Raw genomic sequence first — 26302 nt, forward strand, 5'->3', positions numbered from 1 at the left:
AGTACTAAGTACATAAATTGTCGGCATAAATGTTTGAACATCGGCATCGCTAGTTTGACATAAAGATGGACTCGTTGTAAAACGTGCTAGAGTGGTGCCTAAAACATACGTGTATAACGACAAACACCCTAAATAATTTCTCAGATCGTTCATCACTTGCTCGATTATAGGTGCCATGAGCTCGTCGTATTTGACGCACTTCCTCAATAAGCCGTTGTCTAGCTCTTAAAACAAAATGTATGCAGTATGTAGATTTTGGTAGTTTTCAGCATCATCCTAAATAGTTCCTAAACAGTTTGTTACAAAGGTTCAATAACTACTAACTCACTAATTACTGTACGTACTATGTGAACTCTATGTACAAGCACATTCGTTTAAAAGTTTGTGCTCTATGCGATCAGTAGAAGCATTCTACATCAGAGCGCAAATAATAATACAAATAACAGACAACAAATTGGAGGTTTTTTCATAAGTAGTAATACATTCTCCTTATCGGATCCGGCGCTTGGTACGCTGGTGTTATTTTCCAAAAAAGTTTCGCAGTGCTATAACCTCAATAAGTACTGGTTATATGTTGTTGACCGATATTCAATTTTGTCTCTTTTTCTCTTCTGTGTTGAAGCCAAATCTGTGGCTATTATTAGAAACAAGCTTTGGGCTTCCGTCTAGTCAGCCACCCTAGTGAAATTCAAAATTTCAGCATGTGCGTCATTCAGTTTACTATTGTTTTTCACGGGAGTTTAAGCAAAGTATAAATAACGTGCATGGAAACCTTCGTACCGAACTTACTTCATTCATAGGGGAGAGAGCTTCAAGGCTGCGTCGATATCGTCTAAGGAGTTTATAGGGGCAAAAAAATTATCCTGTGGTTGCAATCAGTCGTCACCGCTAGCAGCATGCCGTAGAACACCAAAGACGTGCGCAAACGATTGACAGCGATTTCTCGGCTGAAATCTCGGCTACCTGGCAAATAGATGAAAGAAAGAGCGTGCTCATAGCATCTTACTTTTCAAAGCTCACCGGTAAAACTCTGACAGGAACCAAGGATACATAAATCTGCAGCAACCAAGCAGTCAACAATCTGCACTCAATTGGACTCCAATCGTCATTTGCATCGTGCGCCGACATTCATCGGTCAACAGTTTTCAAATCGACGGAGATCGTCGTGTAATAATAAGTGTGCTCTTACCTCTGCTACTGTTATCCAACGGTGAAAAGTTACCCGATGAGGCGTGCCAAACTTGCAATAACTACAACTCGAATGCAAACAAAATACCAGCCTGACCTACTCTGATGTTTGTGAACAAACCGAAACGGCCAATCAGCTGCTAATGAATGATATTTTTTCTAAATCAAACATGTTGAGCACGGCCACTACCTTTTGGACGTTCGGATATTTAAAGGTATAAAACTATACCAACGAAGAGAACTGAAACACTGCGAGACTTTCCGATAGTCTGCGATATATAATAGATTACAAGTAGCTGGTACACTTCCCTGATTTTGAAATACCAGCGCGTTGATTCTTGCTAACTGGGAAACAAATTGTCTCGTACGCTTGCAAACCTGTATTACCATATGAACGCTTAATGCAGCACCTGGACATACAGGTACCTCCATACGAGGCATTTTAGTTATTTAGTATTATTGTTTCTTGTAAAGGTATACTGAAGCGTCTATTATAGCTCCGTTATAGACTTGGCGGCACTGATGGAATGGACGCCGAAGATCACCATTTAGCATGTTAACTGATACTAGGATGACAGCGTTCATACAAAAATGATGTTCATATCGCACCATGTGTAAGAATAATATCATTCTTTAATTTGATCTATTTAGCATAACACTGATAACCCGCCATATGCAAGTGGTGCGTGCGCGATCTGCACGTGACTGTAATCGATCACCTGGCGCCAAACTGCGTCAGTTCTGTATTGCGTATCTGGCGTTCATAGATCAGATAGCAAAAATCAGTCAGCAACAACCGTTTTAAATACCTATGCGCGAGCTCATGCTACAAACGAGATGAAATTGTTTGTGTTTTTATTTATCATATTACGATTAATGTGTCGCGAAACGCATTGCTAATAGCGATACTAATAAACAATGCACAGTTTAAATCACTATATGTATTAAAGGTAAGGATAATAATAAACTGGATTTGTGTATCTGTTAATATGCTAGCTATATTTTCTCTTTTTGTGTTTTTAACCTCCAAAATCATACACAAGCCACAAAAAATAGATGCATTTGTCCAAGAGACTCATAATAAATAAGCTGGGATGCACATATAAATCTCTTATGAATCAAATATACAATTGAAACTGGTTACTACAAACGGGTTATAAGTATTATACTCATCCATAATATCTGTGACCGCGGTCTGTATGTGGGTAGATTTATCTTTCTGTTATTATATTTGACTACTGTTGTTATTAACTAGCATTATACATACATAGCCTGTGCGTAAGTTAGCATCAACAAGTACATGCCGTACCGGTTACCTCGGGTAGGTGTCAACGGTAGTAGCAGGAACAAACGGACAGCACTAACATAGATAACTCGCCTTAATCTGGGGTGTTGTTATCATTACCATTACTGTAATTATCTCATATTGTCGCTATCAGCTGGAAAGATAAAGAAGCGCAGCTAGCAATGGTGATGCTGGCTGTATACAGTGGTACCTGTAAACAATCTCTTGGTGTTTTTATGCTGCTTTATTGCTCAATCGATCGCTTGGAATGATCTATTATGTGTTTATCTGCTATGCGTTGCCTATTCTTCATTCACACAGACACACTGACAAGCATACGCAGTACTATGCCATTTACACGTTCTTGTTTTCGACATTCGTGGTATTAATGCACTGGAATAATGGCGATCCCTTATTTCCATAATTTTTTTTAGCCCGTACACGGGTTCGTTCGTGAAGGGGCTCGATACAATGTAAAACAACAACAATTGTTAATAATTAGTACAATAATATAGCCAATAATATTGACATGCGAAGTCTGATTCAAAATACGATAGCGGGGAAGAGGCCTGCGAGAAAGGGTATGACCTTAGGTGGTTAGTTTTCATTGTCTGTTTCTGAACGTGGTACGATTTGTCATCTGAAAATATATATATATATGTATGAGAATATAAAGTAATCTGATTTGTCTACAGTGCGTAATGACGTTCATGTCTGATTCAATGTGACTATAGCAACGTTACGCGTCCTATACCCGCTAATTGTACGCCATACGCAATGTTTGAATGATGAAGACGTTCAAGATGCAGGATCAAAATAACGCTAGGGTTGTTCATTTATAAAAGGTTACTGATATGTATATGAATGTAGAAAAATCCAAATGATTCTTCGCATTTCCAGTTTCGCATCTTTACGAGACAATGAAGCTAGTGCATGGCGTTTGCTGTATAATTATCGAATTGATGACCTTTTTGCCCCAAAAAAATGGAAGCATCATTTATAAGCATTAAATTAATATCAATATTAAAGACATCTTGCGCAAATGTTAAATGTAAATAAACGAATTCGTTAATCCATACTGCATAGAAAATGATCACGTTTTATTAGATGTGTGCAAAATGTCGAGCTTGGACATTTTGCACACTTAATAATTAGAAAAATTCAATGAAAATTAGATGGGAAGTAACCCTAATGTGTCAGTATTTCGCTTTCGCCAGTCGACGAATTACTACGTGTGCGAAATAACGAATGTACCTTTCATTATGGCTCCGCCTTTAGTCTTGTAAAAAAGAAACAAGTTGTTCGATACTTCGAGGCGCTAATAATAACAGCATAACAACTCAATTACAGTTAGTGCTAGTAAACAGTGAAGTGAATATTTTACATATTCGATGAATTAACGGTCGGAGTATGTGAAGTGTATGCGAACATACACGAAGCGAAAACGTCGTGCGGTACGCAACATAACTGCTGCACATAAATGTTAGTCATGCCCTGGACAGTATGGCAAAACGCGCATACTTCTATGTTAATGTCTCACTAAAACCGGCACTGTTCTACTTAATCCGTTTGATAACGTCCGTGGGGAGAACGAAATCATGTGCCTGTGTCTGTACACGTAAAATGTATATGGTGTTCAATCCAGTTTCTACAAATGCTGCGTGATTGAATCGGGCGTTAGTACAATCCCGACAGTGGCCGCAAGTTGCCCTTTGTTCTTGGTATAGGAAACACCGTCTCCTATAAAGGATGCTGGATTTATATTAGGCCAGAGGCGCATCTTTGCTTCATTTGATAACAGTGACGGATGCGACACTTCCGATGATAACAACAAAAATAACGCCAATATTATAGAGTGCTGCAACCCATATGTTATATTATTAGCATTATTATAACGTTCATGGTAGCATGGTATACTGTAGGCCGCGATGTTTAGCCGCTGTAGCCGTCACCAACATCACGACACACTTAAACAGCGTGTCTTCATCGTTATTTCCACAGCGACGGCGGTGCTGTTTCCAAATTTCATCCGTATCGTTATAATCACTATTGTCGCGAACAACAACGACAACAGCAGCGCCACTGGCACAGCCACTTTAGCCGTAAACACTCCCGATAAACATTAGCGAATAAGGCAACAAATTCGAGATTCACTGAGAAATCGTTTCATGGCGTTACGGGACAGTATAGCGGCAGAATGGCGTGGGAGGAGCGCGTGCAAGAGACAGTGGCTGTCGAGCGATCGGGGTCGAGAGGTGGTGATGCAGCGGTTCTTCGCTGACCAGCCACTCACCATATCATTCTCTACAATTTGCGATAATAGCAGCAACTTTGCTATTCGTGCTAAAAGCTATACATAGAGCCATGGCGTGACCACGACCCCGATGCGGTCACGGTCTTATGGCAGGCACACAGTGCCATACGGTGCATAGTGATAACATCGTGTTACGAAGTTACAACTAGGACAATAAAATATTCGATGTCAAAGCTCACTCTTCGTTACTATTTGACGAAATAAACACCTTCCATATCCGTATGAATATAAACGTTGTTGTTCTAATGTGTAGCTATCTTTTCTAACAGAGAATACATGTCTCATAAAGGTGGAAAAGATATACGAAGATGACAATAGATATGGAATTAAGCACTACTTTCAACACATGGTTCGTTTCGTACTGCGAGCCAGCCATCCGATGAGACGCTTAAAAACATGAAAGGTTTGGACATTACTTAAAAGAAGCATTATATATGTAATGTGGCATTTTGTAGCATGCGGTACGCTAGAAACGGAGAACGCTGCTTCGATCAAAGCATCCTAGATATTACGGTATTGACGTGCGCAAATAGAACCTGCACTTAAGACTGTTAACAATGGAAGTTGGCAATGGAAGTAAAGGAGACGTTCAGGCGTGAGTGAAGCTTCGTTCAGTAATACACATATGAAATTGTGAGCAGTTATTAATTACGTGAAAGTCAATCCGATAAGAGCAGAAAATACGGAATAATCAAAACTTAGAAAGTGCGTTTTCTTGTGATTAAATGCAGGACTATTGACATCTGCCCATTACAGTTTTCTGTTTAAAAATGGACAGCTATTTTTGACGGTACGTGCGATTATATAAGCATTTCGTCATCAAGTTTGATTATAATTCACCTTATTATTGTTGTTGACTCTTTAAAATTTAAAGTACCCCGCCGAGTGACTGTTTTTTCCGTACGACAGCGAAGCGAGCGCCATGTAATTTTAGCGCAGATGGTGAAGCTCGCTGCGATAAACCTCGGAGACTAGCTGCTCTGGCAATGTAAGTCCCAAGCAGACGATTAGCTGCCCATGTAAAAAAGAAGGCTTTATGTTGTGTTCCTCAAAGCTATTATGCTCAAGTATATCATTTTTACTATCATTTATAATAATTTTCATAGTCATTACAGTTGTCATTAATTATTATTGTTTTCTAATGCTATAGCTATGCATCGTATTAAGAAGAGTGCTGCTCAAGAGCTTTTACGTTTTCGTGAACTTGTTCATCTAGGTTCATGTTTCGATCATAAAAATGATCTATATGATCTTCAACAGATACCTAAAAAAGGAAAATATCTATTTGATAAGAACCAGGAACGAGTCTGAACCATGAGTGATTTTTCTGTTCCCCTTTTGCAATAGCTGAGGGTTGTGACAGCTACGAAAAGTTCATTTGCACGTACGTGGGCGTCGAAGCCAAACTCGAACTACACCTCTAATTTATAGAATTTCTAGCGAGTGTTAGGGGATTAACCCAACAGGCCGTCAGCCTTAGGGGAAGAAAAACAGAGGGCGAGATCGGTGGTTCTATGTGAAAAAAACCTCTATATTGCAAGTAGGCGTGGCCGTGGTAGTAACAGCATACCCCCTAACGTAGAAGCCAGTACTGCTGAGCCTTGGTGACAATATCAGAAACGACTGATTATACCAGAGTCAAACAATTTCGCTTTCCCTTGCAAACATCGAGCAATACTCATACGTGGGGTATCATCATGGCGTGCCGTCTGATAGACGAAACTGACGCGTCGCAATGAAGCAAGCTGACAAGCGCATCGACATCATTCCATCATAGGGTCTTATATGAGCTTATTAGAGCGACACAAACATACTTGTACAGCGATTGGATCCGACCAGAAGCATCTGATCGGACGATGAAGGCGATAACGACAGCCAGAACAATATGATAAGCAACAATCGAAGGACTAGTTGCACTAACTATTATGGTCGTTGAGTACATGTTACATTTGGAGCAGACGTTCGGTTGTGGCATGATGTGCAGTTCTATGTTGCATTAAGTATACCGTACGTACTAACGCTGACAGAATAGACCGATCCAACTATTTCATATCTGTGATAGCAACAAGTAGCTATACCGGTGCAACCAAAGAGTCAGACTTTGTTTTTTAAATGTCTTCTTTTACCCTAGCCGTTCTTGAGCATAACGATATTAAACCATCTCTATTAGTACTTTGCTTTAATGATGGGCCTATCGTTACTTTCAACTGTGACGCTAAACGAGCTACAACAGTAACTGTCAGAGTACAATAACACTCTGCCCACGTATTGATCTCATAATGAAACAATCACTGAAGAGACGTTGTAATTGTTCACCGCTCCCGCGAACAGCAACAGCAAACGTTCTTCAGCTTACTGGAAACCCGACGGTTGTCTATTTCTGGCTATATTATAACTGCTATTATTGAGGCCTACGAGCATAACCTATGTAGTTCGTACGAACCAAAACAGAACACCACACTATGCGTTACCATTAAAATAAGTGGGTGCGTTTTTTTTTATAAGAAAAAAAATGCCTACGTGCACGTACCTTTCGGCGTTATGACCACCTTTGTATTGTACATGAGTGTGTGCGTAAGTGGGCATGCCATGCAATTCGCGCTGCTTTTTTCTGTCTTATGATATTTGCAGTGCAAAAGGCGTTGTATTGCTCCTTATTATGTAGGGCATGTGATCCTGCTTCTGAATAATATGCAGTAAGTTTACAATTACGAAGACAGACACACACACACAGACGCGAACGAACTAAAGCAAGAAGTTCGTCAGGGACAACAAGCGCATGGACAAGAATAAGCAATTAACGAGCCCACTTGCTCCCCTGGGGCTTTACTTGAACTGCTTACCCTCATTACGGTGGGTACTCGACGGCGGGTCGCTTCGGAACGAGCTCATACATACGGTGTATAGTGTTCCGCTTAGAAGCTGCGACATCAGCGGGGCTAAGCAACAGCAATGGGTGGCACCGCCAAATGTTGACCCTTTCGCCGTTTTATCGGCGTTGTCAGACTGAACTGAAGCCCTGTTCTGCAGCGGGTGAGCATTCTGTTGCTGCTTTACGCCGCGCTTCCTCTATCACTGCACCGCGCGTGCTGCAACGTTTTACCACCAGCATTGTTATTTCTGTAGGTGCCGCTACTGATGACGATGTGACAAAGCGTTCTATTCCGGATCCCTACGTCTGGCAATCCGTGGTCCGCCGATCACTTGCTCTTCTATTTACTAGCTCCTCGCCATGGTGCTGGTAGCTGTGGTGTTATCGCTGTACGCTCATTTGTCCCGCTTGTTCGCTTGACAAAGTGTATGTTAAACGTCGCCCTCGGTAAAACCGTTACACCGGGCATCACGCTTACATATAAACATACACACATGTAGTGGCGCGGTCGCGCACCAACAATATAGACGCGTGGCCGAGTTTCCCTTGCTTTTTGCTGGCTGTTATTTGCTGTCTGGCTGACCGCGCCGCGCAGAAAGCACGGTGAGCAGAGGCTTCTCGTATGGTAGGCTCGCCACTTCTCGATGGGCCCTCGTACATTGATAGATGCATGCACATCCAGACCGATACATGCAAAAAGCACTGCTCTAGAGCGCTTCGTCGCCAAATGGGTCTTGTGTTCTCTCCGGCGCTCGCGTTTTCTTTCATGGACTAACAAACATTCGTTCTTCGATGCAATTCCCTCTCTATAGTACAGAATATGTCTGAGAGGAGCATTTGGCAGAAGAAAGGAGACAGCATTGGTGTCGAGCCTGCAGTGGCGGCAACAGCAGCAGCAGTGACTACGGTGGAACGCCACTCTATTTGTACGCCATTCGTGTGGCAAATTCATTCACGGTGACCTTCTGTTTGCGCGTCCGCCCGGTCGTCCGGTTCATTCAATAGATCTATTACATTAGACTCTTTCACTACAAATGATCCAACCGCACAAGAGGGAACTCTTACGAAGTCTGAGTAAATAGTGTAATGACAAGACATTGAAAGTCTTCGATGAAGAGGATCACTGCCACGCTTTCATTAAGCGATTTTCTTTTAAAAGATATGCTGGCTGTTCTATTAATGATGCCTGTTATCTATTATTAAGTTCACAGCTAATCGGCGGAATATATGAACTCATTTCTAACAAGTACTCAGAACTTGTTGGAAAGAAGCAGTCATGGACAACAACGTGAGCAACTGGTTCAGCTGTAACGGTATGTAAGTTTAATGAGGGAACTGTGCGTCTCGTTATATTCTGTTATCCTGGATCACCAGCTATTCTTGCACTCAGCATTCTGTGTTATTATTATTATTATATAATTATTTCCGTTGAACAACCTATATAACCCAAATTTAGTTCATGCGACTTCGGACGCTGCCGTATTGAGACCGGAAGGAGGACGAATGCCCACATTTAGCTCTGCATCTAAGTCAACTGTTTGTTTTGAGCTTTACTGCGTGTGTTTATTACCGTGTTTACTGTGTATGTCCGCATAAAATGTAAGTGATTTGCTATTTGGTGAAAAGCGTGAAGAGTATGATGCCAGTTTGTTTGATCGATATATCTAAAAAACCTTATGAAAACAAGTGCTTATCGAGTATTTTCATTTCTTTTTAGCATTTTCTTACTTTCTACTGGCAGCAAATACTCTCCATTGTTGTATTGTCATGTTCATTGCGTCAGTTTCATCAATTGAGTAAAAAACAATTAGCAATAATTTCCCATCAGAGGATGCGTTAATGGTCGTGAAGTTTATGAGCCCATACCTGCCGTAGGTCCACGAAAAAGTACGCTTCCGTGTAACGTCTCAGAATGCGGTGCCGACGTATCTATTAACATGCATCGCTTTCAGCGAAGTGCTCGCTTTAGACCAAGAGGTGCGCGTTCCTTAAAAGTGAACTAATTTGCTTGTTGCGCGCATCGGTCGCACGCGCGACTTTCAGACAATTCTATTCTTTAACTGGAGTAAGCGTTTCACATTTGGTGGTGCTGTATCAGTAAGTTTTTATAATTTTTTTTCATCGTCTAGCATTTAGTTTATCGATTCTCTTAAGAATTAGCTGATAGTAGGTCTACAACGCCAATGCCGGTAGCCAGAGTTTTCAGAGTTTCGTTCTCTCCCCACTCAGTTTGCTAGTCCTGGTTGAGAGCGAATTACCTGGCTGGTTTGCTAACGGCCTGCTGATGCAGTCAGTGTATCGATAGCTATTTCATTGGCCTCTGTCATTAGACGACGAGAAAATAATAGTTAGTAGAGCAAGCCCATCGGCAGCTAGGCACAGCTTCGTACCAGAGCCTGTACTCGAGTGAGCGTACGGCCTCTTTTTTTAGTGTGCGGCAGTATCTCGGGCAGCCGTCTACCGATGTATCATTGTCGTACAATCGTTTTCGCGCCGAACATAAACGAGTATGCTCGCACGAATGTATGTAATATATGGACGTCAACGAAGTGCCACTCTTCTGTTCTCGCTAACTTTGATGTAGTGTGTGCGCCTGCTATTTGACGGTCAAGGTCTTATGGTACGCGCATGGCTAGAAAACTTTTGGCTACCGTTGCATCAGGAGTCTATACAAAGGCCGTTAAGCGACGACCGCAGTGCCATCTGATACTGCTAGTTACAAGAACATATGATAGGATGCTATAGGCTATATAGAGCGACTGACAACGGACTAGCTCTGGTGGTCATCTTGTTGATGGTTTGCACGGATTGACGTTAACCGGGCTTAACGACGCTAGGCTGAACGGACTTTATGATGGTGACGGTGATGGCGGTCTCCAGCTCAGCTGTGCGAGACCCAACCGGGTGGGCTGATGAACCTTGCCCTATTCACTCACTGTCATTGTAACAGTCAACATCCTTAGTAACTATTGCTGAAGGTGTAGCTGTGCTTCCAGCCCTGTCTCATTCTTGCGCTAGTACGTAAAAGTACTGTATAGGTCTTGAGCTGATGTTCACGTGGAAGTGGCACATTCATTCTAGACAATAAGCGAACAATAACTGGTTCCTGTAAGTGGGTAAGGCAGACAAAAAGCGCTCGGCCTGCTTGAAATCGCTCTCGACCTAACTCATAGTAGGGCGGTAGGTTAGCAGCCGATCCGACTAATCGTTAGTAAGCAGAATAAAGAGCGTATATGTGTGTGTCTTAGCAAATCGGTACGTTAAACCGAGAGCTTCGTGTATGCTCTTTCCCGAAGCTAAATGCGGTGCATGAGAGTGCAAAGACTGTCACCATCATTGAATCAAATAGAGGAGATAGGTACTGATCTCTTTTTAATTAGTTGGTCTCTAGCGTACAATACGTTTTTTGTGTTCGTACAAAGGTAACCCAACATGCTAAAATTCACTGTATTTATAATCACATTCTGTTAGGAATGCATGTTGTTATTAACCTTATATTTGTACCTTTTGTGATTACCGTTATTTTTACTTTTGCTAGAAGTTTGTTCCTGTTTGTCACGATCGTTGTTAATGCATATGTTTCAGTCACACATATCACACACTGATCAAAGCAAGTATACGCTACGGGGTTCGTTCTCTGAAACGATAGCGCGTACTCTCTCATGGTAGCGGCTGATCTCAGACGAGTCATTTTACCACTTCCACGCTTTCGGATTGGTGTTTTACGATGTGTGGGTGCTTAAAGCGTTAAGGCGGCATCCGCGCGAACGGTGCGGAGCGAACAATAAAAATGCTGTCCAAGCAGACTGCTTTGCTTGCCAAGCTAAAAGCACCGTACTGTGGTTTGTAATCGTTAGAAAGTAGCTCTCTACGTACACGTCTGCCTAACGCCATTGGAATGATGACTGTTACAATCATCATGACTGTTCTGATAACCATCACTGAAATAAGGCCAGATATGGAAATTTACGTTGGAAGGGCAACCCATTACTTCTACTCAGGCCTCTGTATATTCTGCGGATGTACTGAAACAGATCATTCCGTAAGATTCTACTACAGTATCGCGGCTGCTCTTCGGTTTCCACCGTAGATTGAACCAGTGCCGAAATGAACATCGTATGAGGATCGCTATAGTCACTACATCCATAGCGAATAATTGCTTTAAGGCCTGTAGGTACTGGATGCAACAATGGCCGTCCATATTCCTCGTGCAACTTACCATTTTTTCTCAACGCACTATTGCGACATTTTGACGGCATCAATGGACTAGCGCATGAGGCAAAAGTTTAAGCTGTCGAATCTCTGAATTTCTATAGTCTGCTATCACAAGCAAAAACGATTTGTCACGGTCCACGTCGTCGCCTACCTTCAGATTGTTCTATCTATACATGTGTAAGTGGATCCGCCACACTGTCTGTCAGAAATTGTCACTATAGGTCAGAAGTTGGAAATTACATTCTGACCTAAAAGTTGATGGGTGCAGTGGTGTACCGCCAGGTAAACACCGGCGACCGTTTCATTACATCTTGATCGCCCAGCCAGGGCGAGGCGCGAAAACAATCGAACGAGGACAGCAGCTAGGCCTGCTCTCTTCGCACGCGCTTTTTGTAATACGAGGTCGATTCTCATTTTCTACCGTTTCGTTCGCCGCCGATTCGATGTCGGTGAATGCAATAGCTGGCCTATTGATGGGTTTACCTTAACCTAGCTGTCAGGCGCTTAGCACCATGCTAATCGCTGGCTATTCACTGTGATGGCCGCCGCGTTCAATAACGAGCGAATGTGCGGCCAAAAGTGTTAGCGTTGGGGGGCGGGTAAAATGCTCTAGCTAGCCAAAGAACGAGCCGACAACGAAAAGATGATCGTGCGGTAAATCTCTGCCTTCTTTTTACTGTCCATTGCTGACAACATCAACTCTATGCGAATGTTTGGTCCTTACTTAGTTCGTTGAACAACGCTATATAGAACGCCATTATTGCTGCTCTCCACAGCGCCGGAATCGTTGTTTATTTTGAGTTCTCGTTTCGAGCTGCCACCATCTGCGTCGATCCGCTTTTCGAGGCTAACGACTACCATATGGATTACAAGTCTTTTTGTGCTAGCCAGTGCGCTAATGTTCCTATTATTCCCTTTTTCGCGTTCATCTTTGATAGAATTAATATCATTGTAGTCTGAGTTTACGGATCATCGCAGGCCTAAACACACTCACACACAGACAGACAGACAGAGAGGCACTTCCGCAGCATCACGATCCTGCAAAAACCGGGCCCACATCAGAGACCCGAGCGGCAAAAAGCAAGTCTTGTGCCATCCGATTCAATGTGAAAAGATCCATCTGAAGGTTATCAGCTAGAAAGACTGGGCAAGCTTGTCGTGGGAGTTTCGATATGTTGCATGTGGTTTATCGTTATATCTGTAAACGTACGGAATGCAAGACATTGTTACATAAATCTTCCTTATTCTTTTTCGATGTCATTATTTTAGCGCGTCTGAGCGTACGGTGTTGTGATAGGTTGCTGTACGGCATTGAACGACAAAATGAGCGCATGTGAGTCGCCAGTTGTCGACTTCCTGATGAATCCCAGCGCTTATGAGGTCACCCCGCAAAGAGGTCGCTTGCAGAGCTACCCTTCTCCGCAGCAACTGCTGCCCAAGAGTATCCTCTCACCACTGCAGGCCATCCCCGATCCCAATGAAGAAGAATACAGGTATGTATACTATTATTCGATACATTTGCTTACGTAATTCCTTATGAATGAATGTATTTCCATGAATGAAAATAAAGCTGCTTGGATCGCAATGACTGAAGACCTGACTTATTTCAGCTACGTTAACGTACTACATACAAAATGAATATGATGATCTGTGTAATATTATTAGCTGGAAAAGTTGTCAAAGCATCACAAAGAACGACGGCTTCCAACAACAATACGTGTGAGCCTTAAAAAATGGAGTTCACTCTCTACAGCAGCGTATACCTGTCGCGTTTACAATCGCACACAAACTGCCAGAAGCAAAGTTTGCACTGTGTGATACTTGGACGATTGCTTCCGCTCCATAGTTGTCTGTTGCATTGCATATGCATCGAATATTGAATCGTTGATCAAACATATATGTATTTATATATATAGTGTTTATATCCGGCTATGGTCTTAGGCTTATGGTCATGTGAAAGTGGACATAAGAATAAGACAGCCGATTTTTTCTTGTCGCCTTTGTTTTTTCGTTTCCGAGTGAGGAACAGTAATCATGTTCGCTTCTCCTACCTGCCAGCGTTCTTGTAGGCATTGTCCTTTGCTCAAAGCTCCGGTGATGGTATTAGCGGCAGCGCTGGTGACTGACCATGTTCGTAGACTTTGTCCCTCTGGGGGAGGAGAGCACGGCCCACTGCTGGGCAGGACCTGACGTGCGCTTCGTGTGCGTTTCTGGGTTTAAACATAATGCGTCTGTGGTGTTTGACCAGGCATGCGAATTTACCGTTGTCATGAAAAGTAAAAAAGAACAATAGTTAAATAACTGTGTACTCGAATCGTTATCCTGTTTAGCTAGATCCTATACAATGCCGAAAGTCACGCCACGCGTAGCCTTTTCCTTGAACTAGTCGGACTATCGTAGCTGGAGTTTGACCTGTATGGTACGGACCAGCAATAACCTTCGTCACTTGCGCTATCAGCAATACCAGCAAACAATCTCAACTTCGTATTATGTGGTGCAGCCTAGCTCCTTCGCTCATTGTGTACCTGCATCCTTCTGGCACCGACGAAGCGTCTCTATGGAAGTATTTGGATCGAACCTAAAATGGTGTCTGTATAGCATATATCACAGTATAGGGCAAACATAAAGGAAATTTCCTTGAGTTCCTATAGTACACATGTACAGTAAAAATATAGTAAGAAGAATGAACTGTGCAGGGGCTGTGATCCAGTGGCAAATCCTATGCTTTTATGACTGCACAATCTGAGATAGAAGCAGCAGCAGCAGAAGCAATGTAAGAGTTGTGACATATATGAGAAAATATGGGACTGCTGCCGATATGGAGAGTGGTTTCAATTAACGAAGAAGTTCACGTGAGCATTGTGGATGAATCTATATCTTTTTGCGGTCTTTATATATTCATGGTGAAATAAGCAGCTCGATCTCTAAATAGCTGTACAGCAAAGCGGATAGCGGTTGCTGAATGCCTGTTTCTTTTGAATCATCTATAGACACAGGTTGGAACAGCGTTTCGATTAGGGCTTTATGGTCTTAAATATCGTCCCGGTCAGCTTCAAACGGCTAATGCTTCAGTGTACAGTTAAAATGAGTGCTATGTTGCAACAGCAAAATAACTTGAAGGTTACCATTAACATAGTTCTCTGCCAACATGAAGTTCGCCAAATAATTAGACGTTGTAGTTATCATATAAAACTCACCACATGTGCTTCTATCCGATATTGATATACAGATAATAATAATTATTATTTTAACAACTAAATCTATCAGATATTTATATGGACAATAATGGACTTTTTATATCAAGTAAGCACCATTTTTTGAATTTGAATGTTATACATATCAGAGGCGGGAGTTGTCTAGTGAGATGAAACGTTCTAGCTTGCACGTATTGACTATATTAACTAGTTGTTCATCGATGCTCTCAACAAAAGAATCAAAAGCTGCAAAGATAAAGTCTCTTTGCTTCTAACTCCGGTAGCGTCAATGATATTCAAGTTGAACTTCAAGCAGTTACGATTTTATCAGTTAGTGCTAGCCTCTTGCATATTTCTTCATCTTTGTCCCTTCGTCTAAACCGAAATATTGTTTCTTACAATCAAGAAACACTTTTTACTAAGGCTGGAAAAAGAGACTGATTCGATGGACGTATTTATTGGCTTCTTCGATGAATTCAACATTTTACTTTTGGAGTACCCATTGTTTTCTAAAACAGTTCCTACTGCTTCGCCGGTTACCCGATTGACGGTAGTATCTTGTGTCCTCATCACTGTAAACGGCTGGGAAATAGGGTCTGTCGAGCATGGCCCGTCCTATTGTTTTTCGATGGTATTTCTAAAGGATTTATGTAAATATAGCGCTAGAATCTCGGAGCCTTTTTATCTTGTTTTTGATAATCATGAGGAAATAGCCTTGCTTTGTTTTTTCATTTTAGTTGTTAACCGCTGCTGCATCGATTCCGTTCATATTTATTTATTGTAAACAAAGGTGGGTATTGGAGAGTAGTATGGAATTGAAACATCGTTTTCATGTATTTTTCAAACTAATGCTTCGGATGTTATGTTCCGTACCGCTATCAGGCGTTCCATCAGACGGCCGGTGCCAAGCACTAAACGAAATACCCATTGTCTAGCCATAATCGAATCGTTTCCGGCCTGATGCTCCCTCTTGAATGCCCGACGGAACTCTGAAACCGTGCAATCACAAATTGCTATCCTACGAGATTTTTGTGAAGTCTATATGGTTTTATAGAAGCTGGAGCCATTTGTTGCTATAAACATGTAAACAAGCTTTTTCCTTCGGTATCAATTATGCCTGCATGTGCAGAAGGGAACTCACTTCAAATTTCATCCCCCTGAGGTTTTGTCAAGTGTCTAGCCAAGGCCAGGTGCCATCCTAGCCAAGGTGCCATCCTTCACAGATATATTTTCCTTTACGAACAGAGATCGAAATAATGTAAATTAAACCTTGTACTTGAATTTGATAAAGAAAAAAAAAGATAAAACTTAGATTTTATGTGGTGAATTCTTTATGATGTTAACCTTTAGCAGGTGTTATGGCTTGATTGTTTCCAATATTCGACCTGAGTCGCATTGCACCCATTCAAAATGCACTTTAATAATTTTATTGAGAACCCGGTTATCTATCTATGGAACGCAGCTATTGTAGCCTGTATTGTTAATATTGTTTTTGAATAACTGTAATATGTTGAAGTTTTCAAATTTCAAAAATAACTTCCGCACTTCAACATGCCACGCAGGTATTGGAAACCACGTTCAAGCTAGGATCAACTGGCGGTAGGGTCTCTGGGAGCATTACGATAAAAGGAAGTTTGTGTTTCCTTGCTTTGTATAACTATATAAACAGATTTATTGCTAATGAGACGTAGTACGGGCGGCCACGTTTGCGCGTACATTGTGACCTTAGTTGGACTAAAGGTAAGATGGGTTGCTGCTTACCGGCGGAGTTGTTCGTATTTAGAGACAGGACAGCAGGTTTGATGTTGTTACGTCTCCAATATAATATTCGCAAGAAACATTCGATTTCGTTATTAGCCAATCCTATTGTTTGCATATTATTACTAGAAATTACCACGGCTAAAGGAACCGTATAACAACGTACTAGTGTAGTATCGCATAGCGTAAGTTCAATCAATAACATTTCAACATTTTGAATCGTGGTCCGTTTCTGTTGACTGCATAGACCGGCACGTTCTGTTATGAATATCGCCATAGAAAGATTTCAGCGTTTTCTGAACACGCACAACCAACAAATTGTTGATGGTAATATTTTCCTGTAGGTAATTAAATAAAGGTTCTATATTTTGACACAGCTGGCTGTTTCCATAGTTCCTATGTCATTGTTTAGACAAAGCGTGTTATAATATAGTGTCACTATGCCTATTTTTGGGTATCTATTGTATCCGTATAAATCTTTGTTTTTCCCTTAAGAAATAGATTTCGCCGAAGGCATTACAGAGGCGCGAAGTTACGATACTTCAGTTCCGTCTTTCGGTTTTACTTTCCGTGCTCTTCCCCGATATTCGCGAACTGTATCATTGATTTCCCGACAACTATTTAAAGCGGATAGTTCTATAACGTTTAGTTTCTAACACTAGCGCGCAAAGCTGGGTGGGAAAGGTTCTTGACAAGCACATAAAAATGAAGCTAAAGAACGGAAATCATCGGGCCTGTCGATCATAGAACGAGCTTTTGTTCTCAGCTGATCTAATTCGGCTATAGTAAATACGAAATTACTGAGCCATTTGTTATGTCAATCATAGGTCACGTCTTCGTCTTGGTTGAACGCTAACATTGCGAAGAGTCCAATGAGAAAACATTAATCAGGGCCTATCTATGCTTATATATTCCAGTTTCGAATTATTGAGCTACACTATCGTCCTTCAAATACAGGGGGGTAAAAAAGAAAAACCGTCGAGGACTCGAAGCGATTTTAGTCATACTTGGTTCTTCTTTGTACCGTTTCATGTACAACTGCACGCACTTCTAGAGATATATAACTATGGGTAGTTTTCGGAGGAAGAGAAAAACCTAGGGAATGAAGAGTGCTTGATCTCTGGCATTGCCTTTTACTCAAAATAGTTGAGCTAAAGTAGCAAAAAAAGAATGAAAAAAAAAAGCTATTTTCTGTCGTTTCTTTCACGCAGCTTCTGGGCTGTGGACTTTTTTCCTGTTTATTTCCTAGTCCGCCTGTTCCTTATTCTTTTCTGTCGCTTGCCTCATTCCTTTTTCGACTTGTCTCCCCTCGTTGTTTTCTATTCCCTGATCTCAATCTGATCAGAGTTTAACTCAGGCAACGGCGGTGGACCTCGACTTCGTCCGTATGCGTTTGTATATTGTTACGTTATCTCCTCATTTACTTCACCAACCCAGTTCATTCCGGCTTCCAGTTCGTTCCAGACTCTCTGTGTTATGCTACCGTTCAGAGTACCCTCAGCTTCCGCATTACCGAAGTTGGTAATGCGGAAGCTGAGGGTACTCTGCTAAGACAGAATGAAAATGGACACCCAATGCTCACGGACGATTGCACACTTTGTTTCATCCGCTGGATACGATTATTTGATATTGATGAACTTCTCTGAAAATAACAAACCTATGTACTACCTAACAGAATTCGATATCTGGCTGAAGTCGCCATTATTTGTACACAAACTACGTATTTACAGGCATAGTCTCAAGAGTCTGCGAATACCATCAACATATTTTCCGGAGATGCCAAAAGCAAAATACGCTAACTTTAGTAACCCTTGTCAACGAGACAAGGCGAAGCATGGATTAGTAGTGCTATATGAAATATACGGGGGCAATAAGGAGCTTGTTCTTCAGAATGTAAATTGGCCTAATTTAAAAGTAATTTTTTCCACCATGTGTAACGTTGACCTATAATAAGAATATAATTTTGAAACAAAGTTAAAGGAAAAGTAAAAACAAAAGGTATGACTGGCCACCACTTATTTTCTATGGAATACAGCAAAATATGAATAAATCCACCGGGTCAATGAAGGACAAATGAAGTTATAACACAACAAGGGAGCTTTTAATCCCGTTGCTAGTATCGTGTCTTAATTCGACGCGGATTCTAATATTTAATTTAGGGGACTAAGGTTGATTGGTAGTCGCGCTCTAAATGAAGCCAGCCGTCCTTTACCTTTGACGATTCCAAAGCATCTGACCAGTCCATCTTTCCATGGTTGGGCTGGCTGCAGGAGCATCACCCCCAAATGATTACCTCTTGATGAAACGTGCTACTTGGTGTTGGTAAATGCAAGACTGTGCAAGAATGAGTGGGTCGCACTATGGGTAACTAGCCACATCCTTCTGAATTTTTCGCTCCCTACGCGTATAATCCGCCTCTCTCAAGACCATTTTGTCGAAACTTGCATCTTGTTGAGTGTCTCGTCACTTTGTTAAACAAGAGACCAATATGTCAGAGACATGACTGCTGTGGCTTCGCCTATTTTTGTCCCTATTCTTGATTTCAAACAACATTTGGAGAGCAAAACATCCCCGTCTTGCGGCCGGGTTCCTATTCGAGTATTGCTGGTGCTGATGCTCCTGCAAAATAATTCGGTTTAGTGATGGCGGACTGTCGGCATCTACGTGCAACAGCGACAGATATGGAGGTATTTCACCCCCTGTGCTAGCCTTTACCGCTGCACCTGTGTGCTGCTGCATGGTGTCCTCGAGCACGCGGCAAAGGTCGGCCCTCATTGGAATCGCCCTACAGTTTTAGTGGCTTCTAGACCAACACAAGCTGTTTATAGCTTACTTGTTGTCGATCATCACTTCGCTATTAGTCTTCCTCTACTTTATTGACACGTGTTAGAGTAAAGGAACATACAAATCATTAAAGGATACCAAAATTCGTGTTAGTGTAAACCCAAGCCCTCGTTGCATGAGACTGCTCCCTGATTGTCACACGGCCCCGCAACGTTATCCGCGTATGAACACAGAAGCAACGACCGATTTTGGCTGGACTTGTATACAGCAATGCTAATGTCACAACGTCTTGAGAAAAATTTGGTTCGAAATTCGTTCTGGGCTAGAATCATTAAGATTCGTAGGAGGCTTCCAGCAACCGTACGAAAGGAGCTTCTTCGTAAGTGGGAACTGTGGAAGCTAAGGACTTGAATGAAAATCATTGGAAGATGAACCATATCAAAATGAGAGGGAACTAACGAACACATTAGGCAGATGTGCTTCGTTACCACCTGGCTGGCTTAGTATTTTGCTAGGTAAATGTCATCAAGTAATAGCGTGTCACAGTCAACTGCCGATTTAATGCAAACCTAGTCAGTAGAGGCGACAGCCGAGTCATTTGTACTTAGCTAACTTGGCCCAAGCTGGACTGTACGCAAAGCGGTATTTAAAACACGTAAAAGGGACTAAATAACGGAACTATGTAGCGTACACTTATGCACGCATGCATTCAGACCCCTCTTATTAAGTGCATATGTTTTACTGGCATAGGGAACACGTGATTACAACGAGTTAATCGTCGGCCACGTTATCTCGTCACATTTCATCGCCCTTCTTCCCCATAGCCGCCAAAAAATCTATCGTACTCCTGACTTTCTACAGCATGGCTTTAACGCTTATAATGGGGTCTTCCCTATTTCTGCGTGGTTGGGCTTAATGGGCACTCTGTTTTACTTTTTGGGGTCTTGCTGTTAGAACGACTCACCTACCAATTGCCTAATAGCTACTATATGTTTGCATACGCCATGCGTACAAGATGTATTGGAAAGACACTTGAAAAGGTCTAGAAGTACAATCATGCGGCTCAAGCCGAAAAGAGCTACGCATGTATCGCTCCGATTCTTGCAATCCAAATATTCCTGCAAAGAGATGTTTGATGAGGGATATGGGATATGGAACTCATGTGGAGTAGATGCAACGATTGGAAGCCAACAGAACAGCAGGCCGAATATGGAATGATGCTCAAAGTAATCCTTGGGGATTCAAACGGCATCGCAGAGGGCACATATATGATAAGATAGGTTTGTGAAAGAATGCAGGTATTCCCGGCTATTCAACCGACTGTAGAACACGTTTTATAAGGTGGAAGCCCAGAAAGATAAAAGCAATTGTTGATCCCGTCCCAGGAGCAGAAGCTGTCGCTAAAGGTGAGCATCTTAGACCTTCTGATGGAATGCTTAACCACGATACCGGACGTAAAACTCGAAACATAGAAGCTTGTTAGTCATAAATTCATTTCACGTAGATCCCTACCATTATCTGTATAAATGCCTGGAAACAACTGGTTTTTTTTTCGAACAATCATTATCTTCCTGCTTATTTTTTCCTCTCTGTCCTCGGATGAGCAGCACGCGTCCAAGAATAATATCGACCATTTTTTTTTAGTCTGTAGCAACCGCCTTTGAAGTGTGTATGTTTATGCCTAAAGTTGAAACTACGTAGGCATAGAAATAAAATAAGGCGTAGAGGAGACGTGTCTACATTATTCGGAAACAGGTCGATGGTGCCAAATACGGCTATAGTAGGAATTGTCACAAGGGTCATGTGTACGTTTCTTCGCTGGTGTGTGTTTAAATAAGTGGTCGGTTTTTGGCTTTCGTACGGAATGAAAAAAAATGTTTATTAGATACAATGGGTTAGGGAGAAAGGATAAGAGAAAAAAGACACCATGAAAGAGAAATCGGGAGTAACTGCTTTGATCTTGGTTTACCATAGTTGATAACCTGAAACGCAAGTCGGCCGCTGTCAGCGCGGTACCTGCAAGTTCGTACCATCTTGACTATTCGGTTCGGACAACCGCTTGGCAATTTAGAAGAGCAGGATATACACGCGGCCTCTAACCATAAATCGGCAGTCTATACGGCACGTGTTTGACGTGGCGCATCTTCGGTAATGCTTTAGGCGGCCTAAAGTAGTGCAAGGTCGGTAAGGTTATTATCAATTAAATTCAATATATTATACATTTGTAGTATCGATTTTCTATATTTGGATTCGTATACCTTAGTGTGGTTTTGAAAAAGAAACGACGAAAGGTGATGAGAGGCCTCAAGGTAGCCGGACTGCTTGGTTGAAGCTAAGGAGCGATTAGTTGGAGCCGAGAATTAAAGGTATCTGGATATAGTAAGCATTAATGCATTTAATACATTCAGTCAATATATGTTGGGGTCTCTTATGCGCCTATTGTACAGGATGATCTAGACTCAAAGTTATATCTTAAGGTAAGTGCACGTATGAATAGAATAATACTAACGAATAAGGGCAACTTTTACCGCTCTCTTCATTGCTTTCGTATTCAGGAAGCGTCGGACGATGACTTTATCTGCTGATTTTCTGTCAAATGTAAACCTGTGCCCGTATGCCTGTGCGCCTGTACGTGATACGACGCACAAGTGGTATCATAAAAGTATTTACGCACCTAGCAGTGGCATATCTGAGGCAGTATGGCCACAGTGTCTATCGCCATAGCAAATAAGCGAACTATTCTGTCTTTGAAGTGCACATTGAATGGTGCGTGACAGAACGTTGGAACGTGAGAGGCTTGATGTTAGGTTGAAACCGGGGAGACTGTCGAAAGATTAAGGTCATTGAGAACGAGGCCAACAGCCTCTGAACGCGTTTGGCGACTGCCCACAAAAGTGGAAAGTATATAAAACTAGACAAAAAAAGAATAGGACCATTCTTCTTTTCCTGTTTCTTTTGCTGTTAGTCGTTGTGCAATTTATAAGGCTGATGTTGTATAACACTAGAAGAATCGGAAATCCCCTCAGTCTATCTTTGGAAACGCTGGTGTGGCGCCAACTCCGTGAGGGCATGTCTTTGTTACTTTTTTAAAAGTCCATTAACGGCATAAATGATGCCGTGCCTGATGGTCAGACGCTGCAGGCGTAGATGGCAAATACGAAACTACGACGATTACTATGCATATCGGACTGTCCTAATACGCGTGAGGTATAAGCATTTAATTTTACCTTTCAGATTCTTTCGTATTTTTGTCCCTGCGATTAATTATATAAGAACATTGATTCGTCTTACCTAGTTTTTAATTTTACTACATGTTTTCGATTATTCATCTATCGACTAACGTACGATACCCGCTGTCCACTTGGTCCGCATCACCTTGAACGTTTCCTTCTTATTGAGGACGGTCTTCAGAAATCGATCAAAGATGTCGCTACTGGTATCTGATAGTTGGTTGCTTTTTCCCTATCCCGTCTGCTGCCACGCCGGTGGCAAACTAGGACAGAAGAAGATGATTGGTCAGTTAATGAGTAAGATAGAGTTTTGATTAAGGGAATGGGAAGTTAACTCAATGAGGAAATTGTACCCTTTACCGATAAAAGGCAGCTCAATTAAATTGGGCAGATTGAAAGTATTCTCACTAACCTTTCCATCGCTCAAGCGTTCTTGCACGCACTTTACTCTAAGAGTAGGACCTCCGAACGAGTAGCCTTGTAAACCTTGTTGAGCTCGTGTTCCTGGTTCAAATGATTTCTGTAGCTTCTATCGCTCACTGAATATATCCTACCCTCGAGAAATTAGTGATTTGAAGAAAGGCAATATTGTTGCGATGATATACTCTTGAGGCTAACGAAGCAGACTGAAAGTGACCGTCTATTCCCATTTAATGTTTGGCTCCTTTAGAGGTAAAGCCGTACTTAGAAAGCTCAGAAAGAAAACTAGACCCAAGTACCCATCCACGTATACAGTGCCTTTCTAAGTGGTGTTGTAGTTATAGAGATTAAAACTAGCAATGGTAGACGAATAACCTTCACGGCGGTGTCATGGAAAATCATGAACTTTATATTGAATGAATAATATCGCCTGAAGGTCTTCTACTCGATTCGTTCAGTGGCAAAAAAGATTTTTGATTTTCGCGTGCTTTCCCTCGTTGTGTTTCGTGTCGGCACTGTGAACAAGAACTAAATTGCTCTCACTTTCAGGGAACACATTATTGAGCTCATACGATGGCCTGAGACAGGGTACCGCCTGATATAGTGTGAAAAAATGTTGCGATCAGAATATACGTCTAGTCATACGTACATTTGTCTATTTGTTCCCAAGCACGCAACATGAGATTCTAGTAGCAGCAGTGTAATGCTTAAGAAGCAGGTTGTACGCTAAATCGTTGACAATGAAGCTCAAACGCGCAGGAATTAAATTTAGGTAACTTAGTATATTAATGAACTTTGCTGTCTCCAGGTGCCAGAATGGAGCGATATTTGGTTACTTGCTAGTAGTAGTCTTGAGAAGAGCAAAGGCGAGCACTTGTTATGTATGTATGCGCTAAATAATGTGTGTGTTTTTTGTTGATACCGTATAAACGTACACAGGTGCTTCTCGCTTCCGCGCTTTGACAAGTTGCCCATTCCGGAGCCCGCGCCACTGAGCTCGCTATCAGCACATGATCTTATGGGGCTCGTCGGCAGCGCATCCAGCGAGCATCTCCGACAGAGAGAGGAGGAGCTCACGGAGCAGCATCGGAAGGTATTTATAGATCCACATATATATGATGCTAACTGATGCCCATCACTCATTGTATCCAACAGAATACGTATGTTAATGTATTTTTCAACGAAAAAACGCACGAACGAACGGAGACCACAATTCTCTAATAGCATGCAAACAGTCATACTCGTATAATATCGTATATCGTATACCGAGACAAAATTGCGGCCGTGAGCGTTTTAGTCTAGATCTTGATTTAGCTAAACAGCACAGTACATAATAAATAATGTACAAATACATATGAACTTTGCTAATTTTTGTTAAGCAGTCCTCTACAACGCACAAATACACGTAGAACAACTACGAGTATATTATATGCATACTTGTAGATTATGTAATCTGTAAGTGTAGAGTACATAGAGTTCGTAAAACTGTGTTGATTTTTTGCAAACGATCTCACAACGAATCTCCGTCGCCCTATAGGGCATTGTGGCGTATGATATCTATCACAGACATATTTTTGAACAGACGCAGTCCCAAATACGTTCAAACCGTGATTCCACCGTGTATCACATGATGATTTGAATGCTCTAGTTCCTTCCACGCGTTATAGCTACTCTAGTTCGTTATACATGCTCATATCTATGTGATAAGCTGACAGGTAGATACTTTGCGAGTTATACCGTGCGCCGGCCGCTCGCCAACTCTTTTTCCCTGCTGCAATAGTTTCGGCGGTAGCAGCGAGCGTTCTCGGTGGAAGAAGTGGACACGCCAGCACTGGTTATTTACCGCTCGCAACTCAAGATAAAAAGGCTCAGTTAAAAATGCCAGGTTGAATTCTCTCTCTGCTTCTGAGCCTTTATAGTTTCCTTAGTGCCACTACTATTATCATCACTATAAGCCTTTTGTTCGCCCGTTCGCGCACCCGCACCCCCCACCCTGTCACAGACACTCGACCCAGCGATAGATTGTCGAATAGACCAGTATCAGCACGAATGGTGACATGCTGACATCCGCGATGGCGGCGCCTCTTTGCCTAACTGGCTTCCTTGTTTGAACGACTATCTGCTCTCTGGCTGGGTAGTTGATGTACGACCTCGCTGTAACAAGCGAGCACGTGAGTGCTGCTTGCATACCTGACGCCCTCGTCTTGGAAGCAAACGCTCCTAGCAAGCCATTGGCCAATTTCAACAAGATCCTTCTTGTCGCCATTGGTCCCAAGCAGGCCGATCGGCAAGGGGCCCTACTAATGCTACTGGGCAAAGGAGCTGTAAGGCACGCTTGCTCGTTCGTTCGATGACGGCGACGGCTGTGTCTACTCCCACACCTTCTCCCTTACTGTGGCACCAGCAGTCTCGAACAGCCTCTCTATGCTAGCAAGCGATTCAGCCACAATCCTCGAACAAACACAGCGAGCTTGCTACCACTGCCGCTACTATAATAATATTGTGCGGCAATAACGTAATTGCTGTTCTCATGTTGGTTGTTATTTAAGTAACAGTGTGATACGATTAATCGTCTTATTCCTATTCTGCCGCAGGCCTTATATATTGTAGCTCGTGGATGAACAGTTCTTCTCTGGATACGTGATGTCCCTGAACGACGGAAAGCAAACGGATACTCTAGATCCTATAATAGTTCTAGTTGAACTGAAAAGGTGGAAATGACGAGAAAGACATTATGACGCGGGTCACTACATCTCGCCATGATTAAGCGCCTGTGTGTTTGTGTGCGATCGGGGTTGCTGTGAAGGGAGCCGTTGTCGCCGGCCAACGTCACTGCGCACAAAATACTGTTGCGGTATCACCTACGGCGTCGTGCATTGGCCGTTTGTGGATTCGGTCCGTGGTTGTAAACGAGAAACAACCAGTTTCTGCTGGTCAAAAATCGCGTACGAGAGTAAGCAGCATACCATTGCAATGGAGCAGCGTACCATCATGAAATCGCCGTGTCTGACGTATTTCGAACGAAGACAGGAAATGTATGAA

General features: G+C 42.2%; 1 protein-coding gene across 10 annotated transcripts in view; it reads left to right on the forward strand.

Moving 5' to 3' along the window:
* Nucleotides 1–26302, forward strand: part of LOC111255275 (uncharacterized) — a 47389-nt gene that overhangs the window by 9327 nt on the left and 11760 nt on the right. For 4 of the 10 annotated variants that reach the window (XM_022817053.2, XM_022817055.2, XM_022817057.2 and 1 more), the window contains 2 exons: nt 13144–13367; nt 24200–24353. In XM_022817053.2, coding sequence (XP_022672788.1) covers nt 13198–13367; nt 24200–24353 — 324 coding nt within the window. In that variant the 5' untranslated portion in view covers nt 13144–13197. Of the gene's footprint in view, nt 1–8356; nt 8973–13143; nt 13368–23893; nt 24033–24199; nt 24354–25402; nt 26214–26302 lie in introns of those variants that run through there. The other 6 variants (XR_015318519.1, XR_015318520.1, XM_022817061.2 and 3 more) reach the window with 4 other exon arrangements.

Source organism: Varroa destructor, unplaced genomic scaffold (assembly GCF_002443255.2).
Source record: "Varroa destructor unplaced genomic scaffold, Vdes_3.0 BEIS01000001.1, whole genome shotgun sequence".
Classification (NCBI taxonomy): domain Eukaryota; kingdom Metazoa; phylum Arthropoda; class Arachnida; order Mesostigmata; family Varroidae; genus Varroa; species Varroa destructor.